This window comes from Populus trichocarpa, chromosome 13 (assembly GCF_000002775.5).
Source record: "Populus trichocarpa isolate Nisqually-1 chromosome 13, P.trichocarpa_v4.1, whole genome shotgun sequence".
Lineage (NCBI taxonomy): Eukaryota > Viridiplantae > Streptophyta > Magnoliopsida > Malpighiales > Salicaceae > Populus > Populus trichocarpa.
In genome coordinates, this window is record NC_037297.2 from 13,598,380 (window position 1) to 13,614,177 (window position 15,798).

A 15,798-nucleotide genomic window follows, 5' to 3' on the forward strand; every position below is an offset into this window, starting at 1 on the left:
GCGTTATAACAATCTTTCAATAACATAGTCTAGCTGCTATTTGTTCTTTCCTCTTGATTGCTAATATTCATAACCTACTCTAAATCTAATGACCTTATTGCAAAGAACTAGAGCTCAAGGGCTACCACATTGCTATAGCTAATTAAAACAAAGCAAATAATCAGATTACAATTGCACATGTAAACGTAATTATATTGAATAAAGGGATTATGAACAAAGCTGAAAGAAAACCTTTGCAGCTGTCTTTATTGCTTCAACATCCTCAGGACAGATTCGAACAATTTGTTCATATGACTCAGCAGCTCTTTGATGATCTCCAAGTTCATCATAAAATAATGCATGAAGGGATCTTAGACTAATATCATCAGGATCAGCACTTATAGCTTTAGAAAGGCACTTCCATGCTCGAGCTATGTCTCCTTGTTCTCTGCAATTTATTCAACAACCATAAGAACCATAATGAGGAGAAACCAAATTTAGTTAACTTTACAGCATGCCCATGATGTTCTAAATAATGATTGAATCTATAAGACTCTGCTCAATGCCATCTGTGGAAGGTTTGAGGAGGAAAGGTATATTCAGGCAATTTTGTGACCAACAGTAAATAGGATAAATAGTGAAAGGGAAATGATTCCTGGCTGGTGCTGTTCACTACCTTAATACAACATAAATAGTCTCCACTGACTTCTATAGGAGCTGGGGCCTTTATGGATCCTGTAAGTGTATGCTTCTATTATAATATTTTTGCACAAAAAGTTTTTGCTAATTATTCAAGCAAGCAAGCAACTGATTATTTTTTTCATAACAAGGATATGATATTTGAACATGAATAAACAGATTAGAAAAGTCATCTTCCCATCTTAACAATGACACAAAATAATTCACTTATAAAGACTACTTGACACAGTGTAGATTCTTACAGGAAATTCTTTTAATAAATGTAAGTAATTTGTGAATTCAAGTTCAAATCAGCAAATAAGGAATCTCAATAGCTACGTGTACCAATCAAAATTTGAACCAGGTGAAATTACCAACTAGCAGCAAGTTCAGCCTCAAACAGCCATCCAGAATTCCTGGTAAGCTGATGAGGAGCAGCAAGTACAGTCTGAAAATTTGAACTTGGCAAAATTACGGAGTAGCAGCAAGTACAGTTTGAAAACTATAACTCAGACAGCCATTCAGAATTCCAAGTAAGCTGAACGAGGTGCAAATTTCCAAAACTTAAGAGCACTGATCTAGATCAAGCATATACTATCAATCGAATTCAGTTTACTGCAATGCAGTCAGAGCACCATCAAGAAAAGATATTGGTCATATCAAATTCAAAAGACCAGATGATAATGTCAAATTTAAGAGAGCTTACACGTGCCAGCTAAAAAGTAGTTTCCACAAAGATGAATCTTTCGGTCTCAGAAATGCAGCAATCCTATAAAATTTCATAGCTTTTTCAGTATTTCCAAGGGCTTTATGGACAAGTCCAAGTGTATGGTATGAGTCAGCCACTAGCGGTGCTCGTTTAACAACCTCACTCAAAACTGTTAAAGCCTGAAACCAAGATGAATTGATAAAGTAGAAACATATAGCTTTAGGTAAAAAGATGAGAGTTTTTATGAAAAATTGAATCTAGCAACAAAATCAACCTGCAGAAGCCTGATCTTGTAATCTCAATTTATCTCTCCCCCCTTCTAACTGATCCCTTTATTTTCCCACCAATATCATTATCAAACATATTTCATATAATAAGAACTTTCTAAATATCACATCCCAATCAATTTGAATTTATTACAAAAAATTTATATATGACAAGTACCAATGTATACAAAGATAGAATGTAAAGTCATGACTGACCTGCTGAATATTTCATTTACCAACCAATTTAAATCTATTGAAAGTAATCCATATATGCCAAGGGCGAGCTTATAGACAGATTGACTGCAAAGTCATGGTTGACCTACTGAATTTTTCATTTCTCAACCAATTTAAATCTCTTATTAAGTAATTCATATGGCCACTATCAAGCACGTAGAGCCACCAACTGCAACTTCAAGGTTAACCTACCAAAACTGCATTGTAGCAACAGAAGTCAAGATTGATAAAGCACCTTTACCTCTTCATAATTACCATGAGCATAGTGAAGAGTAGCATCACCCAACATCCGTGTAATTTCAGGGCTAAGTTTGTTTTTTGATCCCTTCCGCCTGCCTCTTCTCTTGGGCTGCATGAAGGTACAGGATAAGAACAACACGTAAAACATGGAATAAACAGAAAACAGACACTATTAATGCATACATATAGCATAAGTAAAACCAAGTGGATTGATGCCCACACACATCAAATTCAATTAATGCCACAGGCGAGTTTGAACCATCCGAGCTGATTTTAAATAGGAACAATACCAGAAAACCTTAACAAGCAGCAACATTGATTAAGGTTATACTCCTATCAAAAAAGCACATGCAGAACACTCAACTCTAGCCAACCACTAAAAAAAACAAAACAATGTGGACTGCTTTTCCTAAAGTAATTCTCTAATATTAGCTAAAGAATGAATTCAATTGTGCACATGCTTCTGATTCAATAAACACAACCACATAAAACAATTCACACCTAGGTAAAAACTAATTATAGCAATCAACCCTGAAACAAATGCCATACCATTCGTCGTCGTCTCTTTTTTCGCATACCAAAATTCATTATCTCCTCTATTTCAGCCAAGCTAGCTCCAGTCATGTCCTCTTGCCTTGCCTTCTTCGCTGACCCTTCACTAACCTCATCATTTAAACAACTAGAAATAATAAGCACATCCACAACACAGCACAGACAAAACTATGTTCTCAAGAAACTAATAAAAAAGAAGAAGCACAATGCGAAGTAAAGCAGGCAAATCGTTATTGTAACTAACCCCTTGGCATCAGCAAGTGTTTTTCGTTTTTTCTCGGCGAGAGCTTCATATTCAAATTGTTGATTTTGTTCCATTGAATCCAAAGCATTTTCTTCTTCTTCTTCTTCTTCTTCATCATCATCATCTTCTTCCTCTTCATCGTCATCACTATATTCTCCTTCTTCGTTTTCATCTTCTTCCTCTTCTTCTGTGCTTCCATCCAAGGCAGATTCCAATGCCTTTTCAAATTCATCGATTTCACTTCCTTTCGATTCCATTACAATAAACCTAAAAAGAAAAAAGAAATGTCACGAGGCAAGGAAATTCATTACAAATACTCTAAAAGACATGGGGAATATTGGAGGCACGGAGTAGAAGAAAAGGTCACCAGAAAACGCAAATAACATAATCAAAACCCACACCAGCAACGAAGGCAATGAAAATAAGAAAAATAAAAAACAAAAAGAAGAACAAAAACCTAAGACAAAGATAGAGGTTCACCCGAGACAAAAATTCAACGAAAAATAGTTTAGATGCCCAAATTTAACGTGCGCAATGAAGTCCTGGGCCACGAATGTGAAAATGCTGGCTTAAAAGAAAATAAAACAGGAGGCCGAATGACAGGAGTAAAAAAAACAAAGGCTGTCAAGTGAATAAAAACACAGGAGCAAAACACGAACAGAAACAAAAGGCAATCTAGAAACCACATAAACAAAAAAGAAAAAATTGCATACCAAATTACCAGCACCAACCCTTAGACTACCAAGCTTTTTGATCCAAAGACGCAACAAAAAGAGGGAGAGAGAGACGGGTGTGAGGTGGTTTGAGAGAGAGAAGTGCGCTGGGGTTTTTTTTTCGGTTTAATTTGGGAGTAAGCGGAGTTAAATAAGCTAGTATTTATATTTCATTTAGATGCCCAAATGTTGATGCTTGCTCGATGGAAGCTCTTAAGATCTTTTTTGATTGAAATGGAACCTTTTAAAATCAATTGAACGATTGAGATTTAACTCGGAATTCTTTTCATTATAAGATGATTATTCATTCCTCTTGTATGGTCACTTTCCTTCTTTATGCAAATCCAAAAAATTTATTTTGCTTTGCCTAACTTTATGCGCAAGCCTGCTACATTTTTCTTATTAATTACTAATTTATATTAAAATTTATTGTGTAAATACTAGAATAATATTTTATTTTTTTAATGTGTGATTAGAAAGTTTATTAGTATATATATTCTATATTCACAGAAACAATTGTGTTTTTTTAATGTGAGATAATAAATTTTTTTATTTAAATAATTTAATTTTTAAAAAAAAATATTATCTTTTTAATGTTCGATAAAAAATCTTTTTAAAATAACATTTTTAACTTTATTATTTACAACATGTATATTATACATAGATTATTTTTTAATTTTTTTATATAAAATATTAAAATCTCAACTATTTTTTTTAATTTTTTTAATTTATTAAGTTAATTCAAGATCTGTCCTTTTATATCAGTGAAATCAAACTGAGTTTAATAATATAAAAACTCTGAAATAAATCTATTGACATGAAAATTTATCTTTTTAGTGGGCATGATGCGACTGTCGAACCACTCTTTGATATTTTATTTTCCATCAACTCTCTCCCTTTAAATTATACATAAAACAAATGAATTTTAAAACTAAAATGTTAGATTTAAAAAAAACAGGGGGCTAAAATAGAAAAGCGAAAAATGACTAAACTACAATTTTTCATGCCCAGTGAATGGTAAGAAGGCAAAAAAAGGTTATCTTTTTTATTTCTTAGTTAAATTTAACCTTTATTGTTTTAATAATTTTTAATTGATTTAATCAATTCTCACTTTGCAAAATCTTAATGCATAAATATTTTCTGACACAATAAATATAATATATTATGAACAAAAAAATTATTCAATCCCAAATCATGGACAGCTGATAATCACCAAAGACTTGCTAAGATTCTATTTAGAAATACTTGGTTTTTAAAATATTTTTTATTTAAAAATATATTAAAATAATAATTTTTATTTTTTTAAAATTATTTTTATATTAATATATTAAAATGATGATACAAAAATATTAAAAAATATTAATTTAAAGTTAAGAAAAAAACAAATAAAATTTTAAATTATTTTAAAAACATAAAAATAAATAAACTATTGATCATTAACCAAAACAAATTATATGGTTTAAAACCGAGTAAATAATATGAGAAAATAATTTTTTGAAAAAAATTCAGAAACGAATAGGTGTTTAAAGAAAAAAAAAATAGAAAAAAGGAACAAGATTCCAAAAACTGAACAGCAATAATGTGTTCATAGCAACTGCATTCAGCTTGGAAAAAAAAATCTTTCCATATCTTCTACCACAATAAAGCAAAACAAAACAAATTTTTCCTTTCCACCTGTTCTTATCAAGATAAATAAATACGCAAAATATTTAATTGTTAAAGTACATTAACTTTCTTGAACTTAGAATCATCAGCATTATCACCTACAATAGATTAAGCAGCATTTCTAAAAAAATTAATCATCACCGCAGAGCATCTGCTTGATGCCAAGATCATCAGCATGCTAAGAACAGCAAATAAATTCAGTAATGGCGTAACAACTTGCTTCATTTTTGGACTGTTAGAAGGCACAAAAGCCACACATTCCATTGCCAGCTTGCTAATTTCCAGCCCATCACCATAATCAGAACCCCTCTCCTTCTAGGCTTTGGTGCACAAGTGAACACTTTGCTTCATACTCACTCGTAGTCCATTCATTCATATCCTGCGTCCCATCCTCCATGCCTTCTCTGTAAACTCTTTTGGATATCAGGCTCGGGAGTACTATACCATATATATGCATACACGTCAGAATTCCCCGTCTTTCCACCCTCGGTCTTGAAGTCTAAAAAGATAGCCAAAAACTGTCATTTTGCAGGAACAAAATCAAAGTTTCCAACTTGAAACAAATTGACTACAACAGTTGTATTAGTTAGCATAGACATGTGTCCATGGGCAATGCCTGGGGGTTAAATCTTGGATATAACCTTCTAATCCTTTGATATGTAGTAGGATGTCTGAGGGAAAAGAGAGACCTAACCCCAAACCCCACAACTGTGCAGCTTAAAGCGCAGGGAGCCTTCCAACGAAACATAAAAAGGTTAGCATCTGCATGCACATCCTTTCAAGACAAAATATGGATTTGTGCTTCAAATGTTTAACAGCTAGGCTCCTCTAAGATTTCTGTACCATATATTTCTTTTAAAGAGTTTGAACAAGAACAAATGCACATGACATGGTACAGTCGACTTGTATTCAAGGATTGCCGAATGGTCATGCAGCTATTTTACCTAACATGGTATCCAAGGGTGGTGCATCATCATCATTCTATTTTTATTATTATATTGTGAAATGTGGTTAGGCTGTTTTATGTCTGGTCACCACCTTCTGATGCTCTCTTTTGCGTTCTGTTATATAAAAATCCTATGAGCACCAGTGAGAATGGCAGATACATCTTTTCCCACCTTTAATTTAAAGATTTCTTTGCATTTTGCCATCCACAAGAAAAGCTGTTTTAAAAAGTATGAATCCTCACCTGCTTGACCGAAATTAGAGCCTCTGTGATCTTTGATTAGTTGGAGTCCGTGGTGGATGGATTTTGAGAAATATTGCTGATAGAAATTGCTGACACTGCTCAGGAGATTTTTCTTCGTTTTTCAAGGACCAAGCAGGATTTGAAAATCAGAATTCCTTAGCGTTATCTTCAGATATCCTATACAGCAAATCATAAAAGCCTCTTAGCAGGTTACTTAGCATTACCAAGTTAAATCTGATGGACAAGAAATTCATGATAATAAATTAAATTAAATTGAACATACAGTGCTATTGTCTTGCTACTACAACTTGTAATTACTTGGTAGAATTCTTCACAAAGACACGACGTTATATCACAACTCGCATTTTAGTTCACGTCTGGAGACAACTCATAAAAGTAACAAAAGATACACAACAATTTAACAAAAAGAACCAGCCAACAAATAAATTTTTTTATTAGTTAGTATGTTTTAAGCCCAAATTTGATTCTTAGGGTTTTAGTACTTATATGTAATTTTCTTGACATTACGATTTAATTTCAATGAATTGAATAAAAATTGTAAAAATACATACTTTTCTAAACCCCATTCTTCTCTTCCCTGGCCTTTTCTTCTCTTTCTTTGGCTTTTTCTTCTTAGCTTCTTCTTTCTTTCTTGTTACACTTTAAATCTTCTGTTGTCCAGCATTATTTTCCCAGAATGAACATCACTCAAAACATCGAAGGAGATCCCATGCTGTTAAATTATCGATCTATGATACCAATGTTTCAAGAAACTAAGCTGGCTGGTCAATCACCAGTAATCCAGACATGAACATTTACCATCCTCAAAGTGATGAAACCTGTTTGAATCACGTAACACTATTGAACGATCAACAACCTTTGATATATATTTAAAGGCAGAGTGACAGTCACCACAAACCCTGAGGTTCTTCATTATCCTAATAGGCAATCCTGAGTTGCGAGTGAGAACAAAAGCAACTGCAAGTTTCTCACTGTGATAGCTCAGGAGTTCTTCCTTGTTCTCTGGTTCAAGATCATACAGTGCGAATTTTATCTGGGGCACATATCCTGCATCCCTTATTTTTTTGTCAAGTTCCTTGAGTTTTGCATAGATTAAACCTTTTTCTGGATGTGAGTTATCACCAGCCACAAAAACATGGACACCATCCTTCATGGTTACCCAACTACATCCAGCTTCCTTCTTCACCGCCGCCTCTCTCATTGCTCTCCTAGTCCTCGCCATGTCCTCCCACTTCCCTCCTGAAGCATACATGTTGGAAAGAAGCACATAATTCACAGCATTTTGAGGGTCCATATTGAACAGCATTTCAGCAGCCCTCCTACCTAATTCTGTCTTTCGACCATTTCCTCGGCAGCAAGCGCCTAAAACTGTTCTCCAAATAAGAATATTAGGCTTAATTGGCATCTTATTAATGAAATTCTCTATCTTATCTAATTCACCAGCCCGTCCAAGAAGATCAACCATACATGAATAATGCTCTACACGAGGAACCAGTCCATACACTTCAGTCATGGATTTAAAATATTCAAACCCTTCATCAACTAAACCAATGTGGCTACAAGCAGACAACACCCCGACAAAGGTAATGTGATCAGGTAATTGACCACTGAGCTTCATTCGTGTGAAAAGCCTCAAAGCATTGTCTCCATGCCCGTGGCGTGCATAGCCTGATATCATTGAGTTCCAAGAATACAAATTCCTCACAGGCATCAAATTAAAAAATCTCGATGCATAATCTATTCTTCCACATTTTGAGTACATATCAACAAGTGCGCTCCCAATTACAACATCAGATTCTAAACAAGCTCTTATTGCACAGGCATGTACTTCCATTCCACACTCTAGTGTGGCAACAGTGGCACAAGCACTAAGAACAGTGGCAAAAGTGAAACAGTCCAATCGCTGACCCCTCTGCATCATTAACCAGACCAAATCCATGGCCTTGCACAGGAGTTCGTTATGTATATATCCAGAAATCATTGAATTCCAACTAACCTCATCTCTTCTCTCAGACATTCTAGAAAAGATTTCCTCACAGTTTTCCATCTCTCCAGACTTTCCATAGCACGCCAGAAGAGCATTCTCAATGGCATTATCATCCTTAACATTGTATTTCAGTATTAGAGCATGTATCTGGTGGCTCAGTTTACTTGTTGAGAGAGATGAAACGGTAGCAAGTAAGTTTATGAAGGTTACTCTATTAGGACTCCATCCAGCTCGCATCATTTCCAAGAAAACTTCTATAGCTTCAGAAACCGATGCCCCTGAATCAGCTAATGCCCCAATCACAATGTTCCATGATACTTGATCACGATCCAGCATCCAGGAGAAAACTTTCTGGCATTCAGCTAGACGTGAAGTTTCAGCATACAATGCAAGAAGGGTATTTGAAACTGAAACGTCCATATCAAGTCCTAATTTGATACCTTCCCCATGTGTTTGTTGTCCCAGCAAAATGCAACCCAAGCTTGCACATGAACTCAAAGCACTTATCAAAGCGAAATTGGAAGGCATCAAACCAGTTTTCCTCATTGAATTGTAGCTCTTGACTGCATCTTCAAAACACTTGTTCTGGTCAAGACCAGTAATCATGGAATTCCATGAGACTGAATCCTTATCAACCATGAGCCCAAATACTGATCTTGCATGATCAATATCACCACATTTAGCATACATATTAATAAGCCCATTTCCAACAGCAACCTTGGCATCATTTAACCCAGTTCGGATTGCATATCCATGAACCTCTCTACCCTTTCTTCTCCCTTCATCCAGGAGAGCAAATTCAGCACAAGCACTTAACAGAATCACATATGAATCAAGATTAATATCAACCAAGTGTCTTGTCTCCTTGAATACTTCAACAGCTTCCTCTCCACATTTTTGTCTGACCAAACCAACCATTAAGCCATTCATAGAGACAGCATTCCTTGCAGTCATCTGCTCAAAAATTTTCCTAGCATAATCAAACGACCCAAGCCTTGAAAACCCACCAACCAAAGCACTCCCCACATAGAGATTTGCCAGTAATCCAGATTTTTTAATTCTCGCAAGTATCTGCCCCAGCAAAGACAGACCAGAATCAATGGAAGAACAAGCAGCAGTTATTAAACTTCCAAATGTATATTCATTAGGTTTCAGACTTAAACCTGAATCTGCCATTTGCATGCTTGAGAATAGTTCAAAACAAGAAGCTGCATCTCCTCTTTGTGAGTAAACTGATACGATTGAATTCCAAGATATAGAATTCCTAATCTCTATCTCATCAAAGACACTACGAGCATAGTCAATATATCCCAGATACTTTCCGTACATGGTTATCAGCACATTACATAATGACGCATCGTTTGCATAAGGTGACTTCAAAATCAATCCATGAATTTGCATCCCGAGTTGAAGCCCACATAACATAGACTCCTGGCAAGCACGAATAGCACTACCAAAAGCAAAACGATTAGGCAAAAAACCCTCAAAAATCATCTCTTTTAAAACTCCACATGCATCCTCAGGCATCCCATTCTGAGTATACCCAGAAATCAAACAAGCCCACGTAACACCATTTCTATCCGGCATTTCATCAAACAACTTTCGTGCCGAAACACAATCACCAATTCTAACATACACATTAATAAGGGTGTTGCATAGGAACAAATCAGAATCAAACCCATGTTTAAGAACATTTAAATGAAACAAATTTGCATCCTTTGGACAGCACGAGTGCTTATAACTAGAAACTAAATGTTCAATCAAATCATCGAAAGAACCCAAATTCGAGACTTTTAGGAAAATGGGTACTGTTTTCAGGTGAGAATGAGATGATCTTTTGTAGTGATTGACTAAGTCATTCAATGGGATTAGAGAAGGAGATTGCTTGAGTGGTAAAATAGTTGAGCTGCGTGTCCAGATTTTTTTGTTTGAAAGACTCTCTTTCTTTTGCTTCAGACGAAACAAGCACGCATCAATAAAAGGCACTCCAGATGCAAAACCTAAAACACAAATAACAAAATCAATAGCAAAGCACAAATGCATAACACACATCAACATATAACATTCAAAACAACAACCATTCATCACCACCTCGAATAAAAAGGTTTGTCGATGGCATGCAGCGAATTGAGTTCAGAATAGGACCCATTGGAACTTGCCCATTTTGGTATATGCTCTACCTCACCAAGCTCCCAGATTTGTTACAAAACGCCATTTCAATTATAGACTGCAAAAAAAAAAAAAACCCACCACATTTTGTGGACATTAACAGCATCCAGCCAAAATAACTTGAAAATATATACCAATACGCAATCTAGAAAGAAGGATTCTAGAGCAACTTTCAAAATGAAATCCAAAATCAAACAAAGGGATCATTTTTCCAATGCCTAATTCATTATGATATCCAATAGCAACACTAGCACTTGAAAAACTCAAAACTTGAAACGTTGACAAGCACACCACAATTTATTCAAAAACATATATTCAATCTATAATAGATTATTCAACACCCATACTCAGACAACCGCCCAAGTAATGATATATAGAGAGAAGCATTTAAAGGGTATTGTTTATAATCTACAAATCAACAGCTAGCATTCAAAACTAGATGTAATACTAGACCACTTGAACTTTATACAGAAACCATAATATGAGACATAAACATCATAAAAGAGAACAACTTTAAGATGATTTAGGGTTTAACAAAACAAAGTAAGTACAGTACCTCTGATGAAGAAATGAAAATAGTTCCTAGATGAGATACAGTAAATCAAGGGTCTTTAAACACGCACAAATAACTCACACCACGCGCCGCCAATTCAAACTCTACCGAGGGGTGAAGAGAACATTAAGAAGATAGAAGAGAAGTAGGGGCATATGACATCAAAACAAACTAAAACGATTCCAGAGTATAACTAAATCAAATGGACTTGGTATTTATTTAGGCCTCATGGGCCAGTAGAGCCCAATACATATTCAATTGGACTGGGCTTAAATTATTTTGTGGTTACTGTGATAATAATCCACTAGTTGAAGTCTTTCAAAAATAGGGAAAGGACTCTTAAGTACTGTTTAAGAAGTTAATTATTGGCACATAGTAGTAATTAAAGATCGTATAATTTAATAATTTTGGATTTAAAATTCTTAATATATTCACCCTTTACCTTGCGGGGTTAATATATTTGGATCTTAAAATACATAATTCAAATAAAAATCCATATATGGTCTAAATAACTTAAAAATACAATATAATACAATTATGTCCATGGAATTTCATTAACTAAAAATTAACAAACCTAAAACTTTGATCATTTTAGCATCATTAAAATTTTTCTTTATCATTGCTTTCATCTTCTTTACCATTCACCACTAGGGAAAAAAACTGCCCTTTTCCTTTCTCTGATCAATTAATTAAATTCAATTAGAAGAAGAGACAAGCCAGTTTAGTATTGAATCATTATATTCAGCAGGCAACACTCAAATATGCTTAAAATTTGATTTCATTATATTTGAATGAAAGAATGATTAAATCAAAGAATAATCTCTCTCACAGTTCCATGGTACTCTCATGCACTAATGCAATCCCCTCTCAAATTAAAGTGGAACAAGTTGAAGTTGAAGGGTCAAATAAAGCTGGAAGCACGTATTTGCTTCCATTAACACCATGAGCATTATAGCTAGCACCAGTTGTAGAGTCCACTAACAAATCCCCAGCATAACCAGGATATGCACCCTTACCATAGACCCCAGGACACTCGAACGAGAAGATTGCAACACTCACTCTCAACCCCCTCAACCAGAGCTCAAAAAAATCCACAGTTTCAAAATCCAAACCTCTCTCTTTCCTAATAAGTTCCAGCAATACGGAGTGATCGCATATGCTAAATGATTGCATGACTTATTAATATGGAGCAAGTTGTAATTAACCCCCCTAATCTTGAGAATTAAATTAACGAGTCTTGTTTCAAAAACTAATTATCTAGTTTCTTAACCAGTGTTGACTGCCCTTCATTTTAGGTCCTCTCTGTTTTTGATGTTTATCCATAAAAATTAGAATGTCAACAGCCAAGTTATATTAAAACCTAAAAGTACCAGAGAAGTGACCATCTATGATTAGGTATGCTTAACAATTCAACATTCAGTAACAAGTAACAGCATAAATCCAAATTTCATGATAGCTGAATACTGCAACTTACGTCGAGGGGCCTGTAGCAAGCAATAACCAAGAAAAACTGAGTCTGCAATATACACCCCTGTAAGAAATAACACACGAGGTATTTAACATAAGCTTGCATTTCATAGTATCAAAGCAAAAGTACCGAATTAACAAGCATGCACAAACCTTTTCACTAATGTAAAAGCATCACCAGATGTGCTGAACTGCTGATCACTACTAAAAAAAGAGTCTATTAGCAACTATCTAATCCGTTGCAGATAATATTAAAATCTGTTGCTAATAAAACTCAGCAACGGAATTAGCAACGGATAATTTCAGATGCAAATAATAGATGCTAATTTTTTAGCAACGGATTATCCGTTGCTGATTTGTTTAGCAACAAATCATCAGTTGCTGAAATTCAGTTGCTGAATATGTAAATTAGCAACGGATATTCCATTGCTAATGATCGTTGCTGATCAGCAACGGAATATCCGTTGCTGATTAGCAATGGAAATTTTATTGCTTATATGCTGCTGATTTATCCAATGATTATTTTTTAATACATGAATTTTTTAAATTATTTTTCCTATTTATTGAATTTTTTTTAATTATTTGTGGCTATTTCAAAAATTATAGATAAATATATAAAGAACATAAATTAATACTAGAAATTATTTTATCAAAAATAATAACTCAAATAAAAATAAATTTAACAACGCATCAAAAAGTTATCTACATTTCACAGTATTCATAAACCTAAAACTGTCGAAACTGCTTTGTTTAGCAAAGCTTCTGGTTTCTAAAATGCATAATCCAAAAATCACAAGGAAGCCATTCTTGACCAGGGAATCCCAACACTGCCATATCCTTGCCCACCCAAAAAATCAACATATGATACGACTCAACGATGCCATAACAAAATAGATGAAAAAAGATATATGATAGATTCAGGCAAGTTCCAATCTTTGGTTAGCTTTCCATACTTCTGCCTCATTCAACTGACAACCCTGCTCCAAATCTCTTTGAACTGATTGGGACCCTGTGTGGATCGTCTCTTAGCTGCTGATCATAGATAAACCCCATTCCAGCAGCAAAAATAAATAAATTGAAATTCTATGCTATAATCATGGCCTTGAGAACTAGGGATGCTCAGAATGCATCATTCAAAAAGTTAAGCAGAAGATTTGAGATGTACCCTGACTTCTTGGTAAAGTTTCTTCTCCCGGGCATATCATCTGTCAAATGTTGATTGGTGACTACATGAGAACATGCAAGAAATCAAACTGGTGTTGCAAGAAAAAACCCTGAATGAAAAGCTTTTGTCTCTGATAAAACAATGCAAATTCAAAAACCTATTAAAACAAATCCACACACAAATGCTTATTTGTTCAATACCAAAACCCAGTTTCCTTCTTTCCAAAATCATTGACCTCAAAGACTTGTCCTACGCATCCCTTGTTTTTAATCAACTCACCAAACCCAATATTTATGCCTTCAATGTCATGCTTCGTGGGTTAACTACCACATGGAAAAAGTATGATTTTTGTGTTGAATTGGATTTAAAGCTGAAGTCTTTAGGCCTAAAAGCAAATAATTTTACATACCCTTTTTTGGATTACATGTGGGTTAACTACCACATGGTTCAATGACACATTACAACAAAAAAAAATCTAATAAAAAGTGTTGATAGCAGCCTTTGAACGGGTTATTCTTAATTTCTTACTGCTTCAGCAAGAACTTATACCAAAAACAAAAAAAAAATGCAACGAACAAAAAAGAACACCAGGTCCAAGGGGAACATAACAGCAAGCATTGCTAATATATAGTTTGTGCAAAGTTAACCAACAATTTTAAACGTAGAAAGAGCTGAAAATGCAGTGTCAGAAAATATAATGCAAGGCAAAAATGACGTGAGAAGGTGTTAGAAAAGTGCAGGTAACAAGTAAAAGAGCAGCCTGCGTAGGCTAGAAAATGCATGAAATTAAACAAAGCAAGACTGAAAAAGATTTTCTTAAAAAAAAAAAGAGCTGAAACAGAAAGGGTCATGATGGGCAGATCAGTGTAAAATGTGCAGTGTCAAATGGAAAGCATTTACCAATAGTAATCTACGGGTGTTGTGACTCCATAATTGTGAACACTAACACTATATCTTCTAGGGATGATTATTTTCGGTCCAGTTCAGTTTTTATTTAAAAAAATAACTAAAATAAAATTTTAAAAAACTAAAAAATTTGAACCGCAACCGGTTCAAACCGACTGGTTTCGGTTCGGTCTGTTTTTTTGTTAAAAAAACCAGAAAAACCTATATTTGTTGTTTGGGCTTTTTTTTGGGCTTTCTAATGGGTTTTCTGATGGGCTTATAATTGATGTTAATATTATCTAATTTTATTACAAGATTCTATAATATATTTTATTTTTTTATCACTTAATATTCATTATATTAAATTATTAGTGCTAATATTGTGTTCAAGTCTTTTTAATATTTGTGTTTTGGACTTATCCTGCATCAAAGTTTAAATAATCCATACACCAAGTTAAAATCTAAATTACAAAGCATTGCCTTCAAAAGGGCTTAAAAAGAAACAATAAAAAACCTTGTCATAAAAAATAAAACACTTCATGCAAAAAAATATAAATCTTCATTGTGCACATCATCCCAATCAAAAAGCTCATGAAGATGACAAGAACATTGCACTTTGATTCCTTAATACCATTGACATCAAAACCTAGAATTCAGGATCAAAACTGCAGAAAAAATTAAGTAGATGACACTGAAGAAAAAATTGAACAAGAACAAAACTTCAAAGCTAGCAAAACCAGGACCATTAAAAAGACAAAAATGAAAAACAAGCACAAAGGATTCAAGGACCGCAAAAAAAGAGAGTAAAGAATAAACCAATCAAGTCAGCAATTAACATAATGCATTCTCAAACAAACCAAGTAAAACAGCATGATCAAATGTTATTTAACCAAAGTTCAGATCTTGATCACAAAATCACTGCTTTTAGCCAAACCCCACAATAGATCCAACCCAACAGCGGAAACCCAGATGAAAAAAAGAGCAAAAACAATAAATAAAAAATCCATTAAAGAAAATGAGAGATGAGCAGCGAAAGAAAGTACCTAGCTTGAAAGATCAGGAAAGCTGAAAGAAGATTTGAA

The 15,798-nt window shown here is 34.3% G+C and overlaps 2 protein-coding genes across 17 annotated transcripts in view; both read right to left on the reverse strand.

Moving 5' to 3' along the window:
• The window catches only part of LOC18104608 (uncharacterized), a 39,825-nt gene that overhangs the window by 10,788 nt on the left and 13,239 nt on the right, over positions 1-15,798 (reverse strand). The window contains exons 1-7 of one of the 5 annotated variants that reach the window (XM_052446306.1): positions 3,616-3,840; positions 3,383-3,523; positions 2,903-3,169; positions 2,656-2,764; positions 2,108-2,215; positions 1,364-1,545; positions 232-427 (exon numbers count right to left, since the gene is read on the reverse strand). In XM_052446306.1, the coding sequence (XP_052302266.1) occupies positions 232-427; positions 1,364-1,545; positions 2,108-2,215; positions 2,656-2,764; positions 2,903-3,159 (852 nt within the window). In that variant the 5' untranslated portion in view covers positions 3,160-3,169; positions 3,383-3,523; positions 3,616-3,840. Of the gene's footprint in view, positions 1-231; positions 428-1,363; positions 1,546-2,107; positions 2,216-2,655; positions 2,765-2,902; positions 3,170-3,382; positions 3,524-3,615; positions 3,841-15,798 lie in introns of those variants that run through there. The other 4 variants (XM_052446305.1, XM_052446307.1, XM_052446308.1 and 1 more) reach the window with 4 other exon arrangements.
• The window catches only part of LOC18104611 (putative pentatricopeptide repeat-containing protein At5g09950), a 33,705-nt gene continuing 23,230 nt past the window's right edge, over positions 5,324-15,798 (reverse strand). For 5 of the 12 annotated variants that reach the window (XM_052446299.1, XM_052446298.1, XM_052446297.1 and 2 more), the window contains 3 exons: positions 7,042-10,477; positions 6,470-6,646; positions 5,324-5,779 (listed from right to left, as the gene is read on the reverse strand). In XM_052446299.1, coding sequence (XP_052302259.1) covers positions 7,260-10,477 — 3,218 coding nt within the window. In that variant the 3' untranslated portion in view covers positions 5,324-5,779; positions 6,470-6,646; positions 7,042-7,259. The other 7 variants (XM_052446301.1, XM_052446300.1, XM_052446302.1 and 4 more) reach the window with 6 other exon arrangements.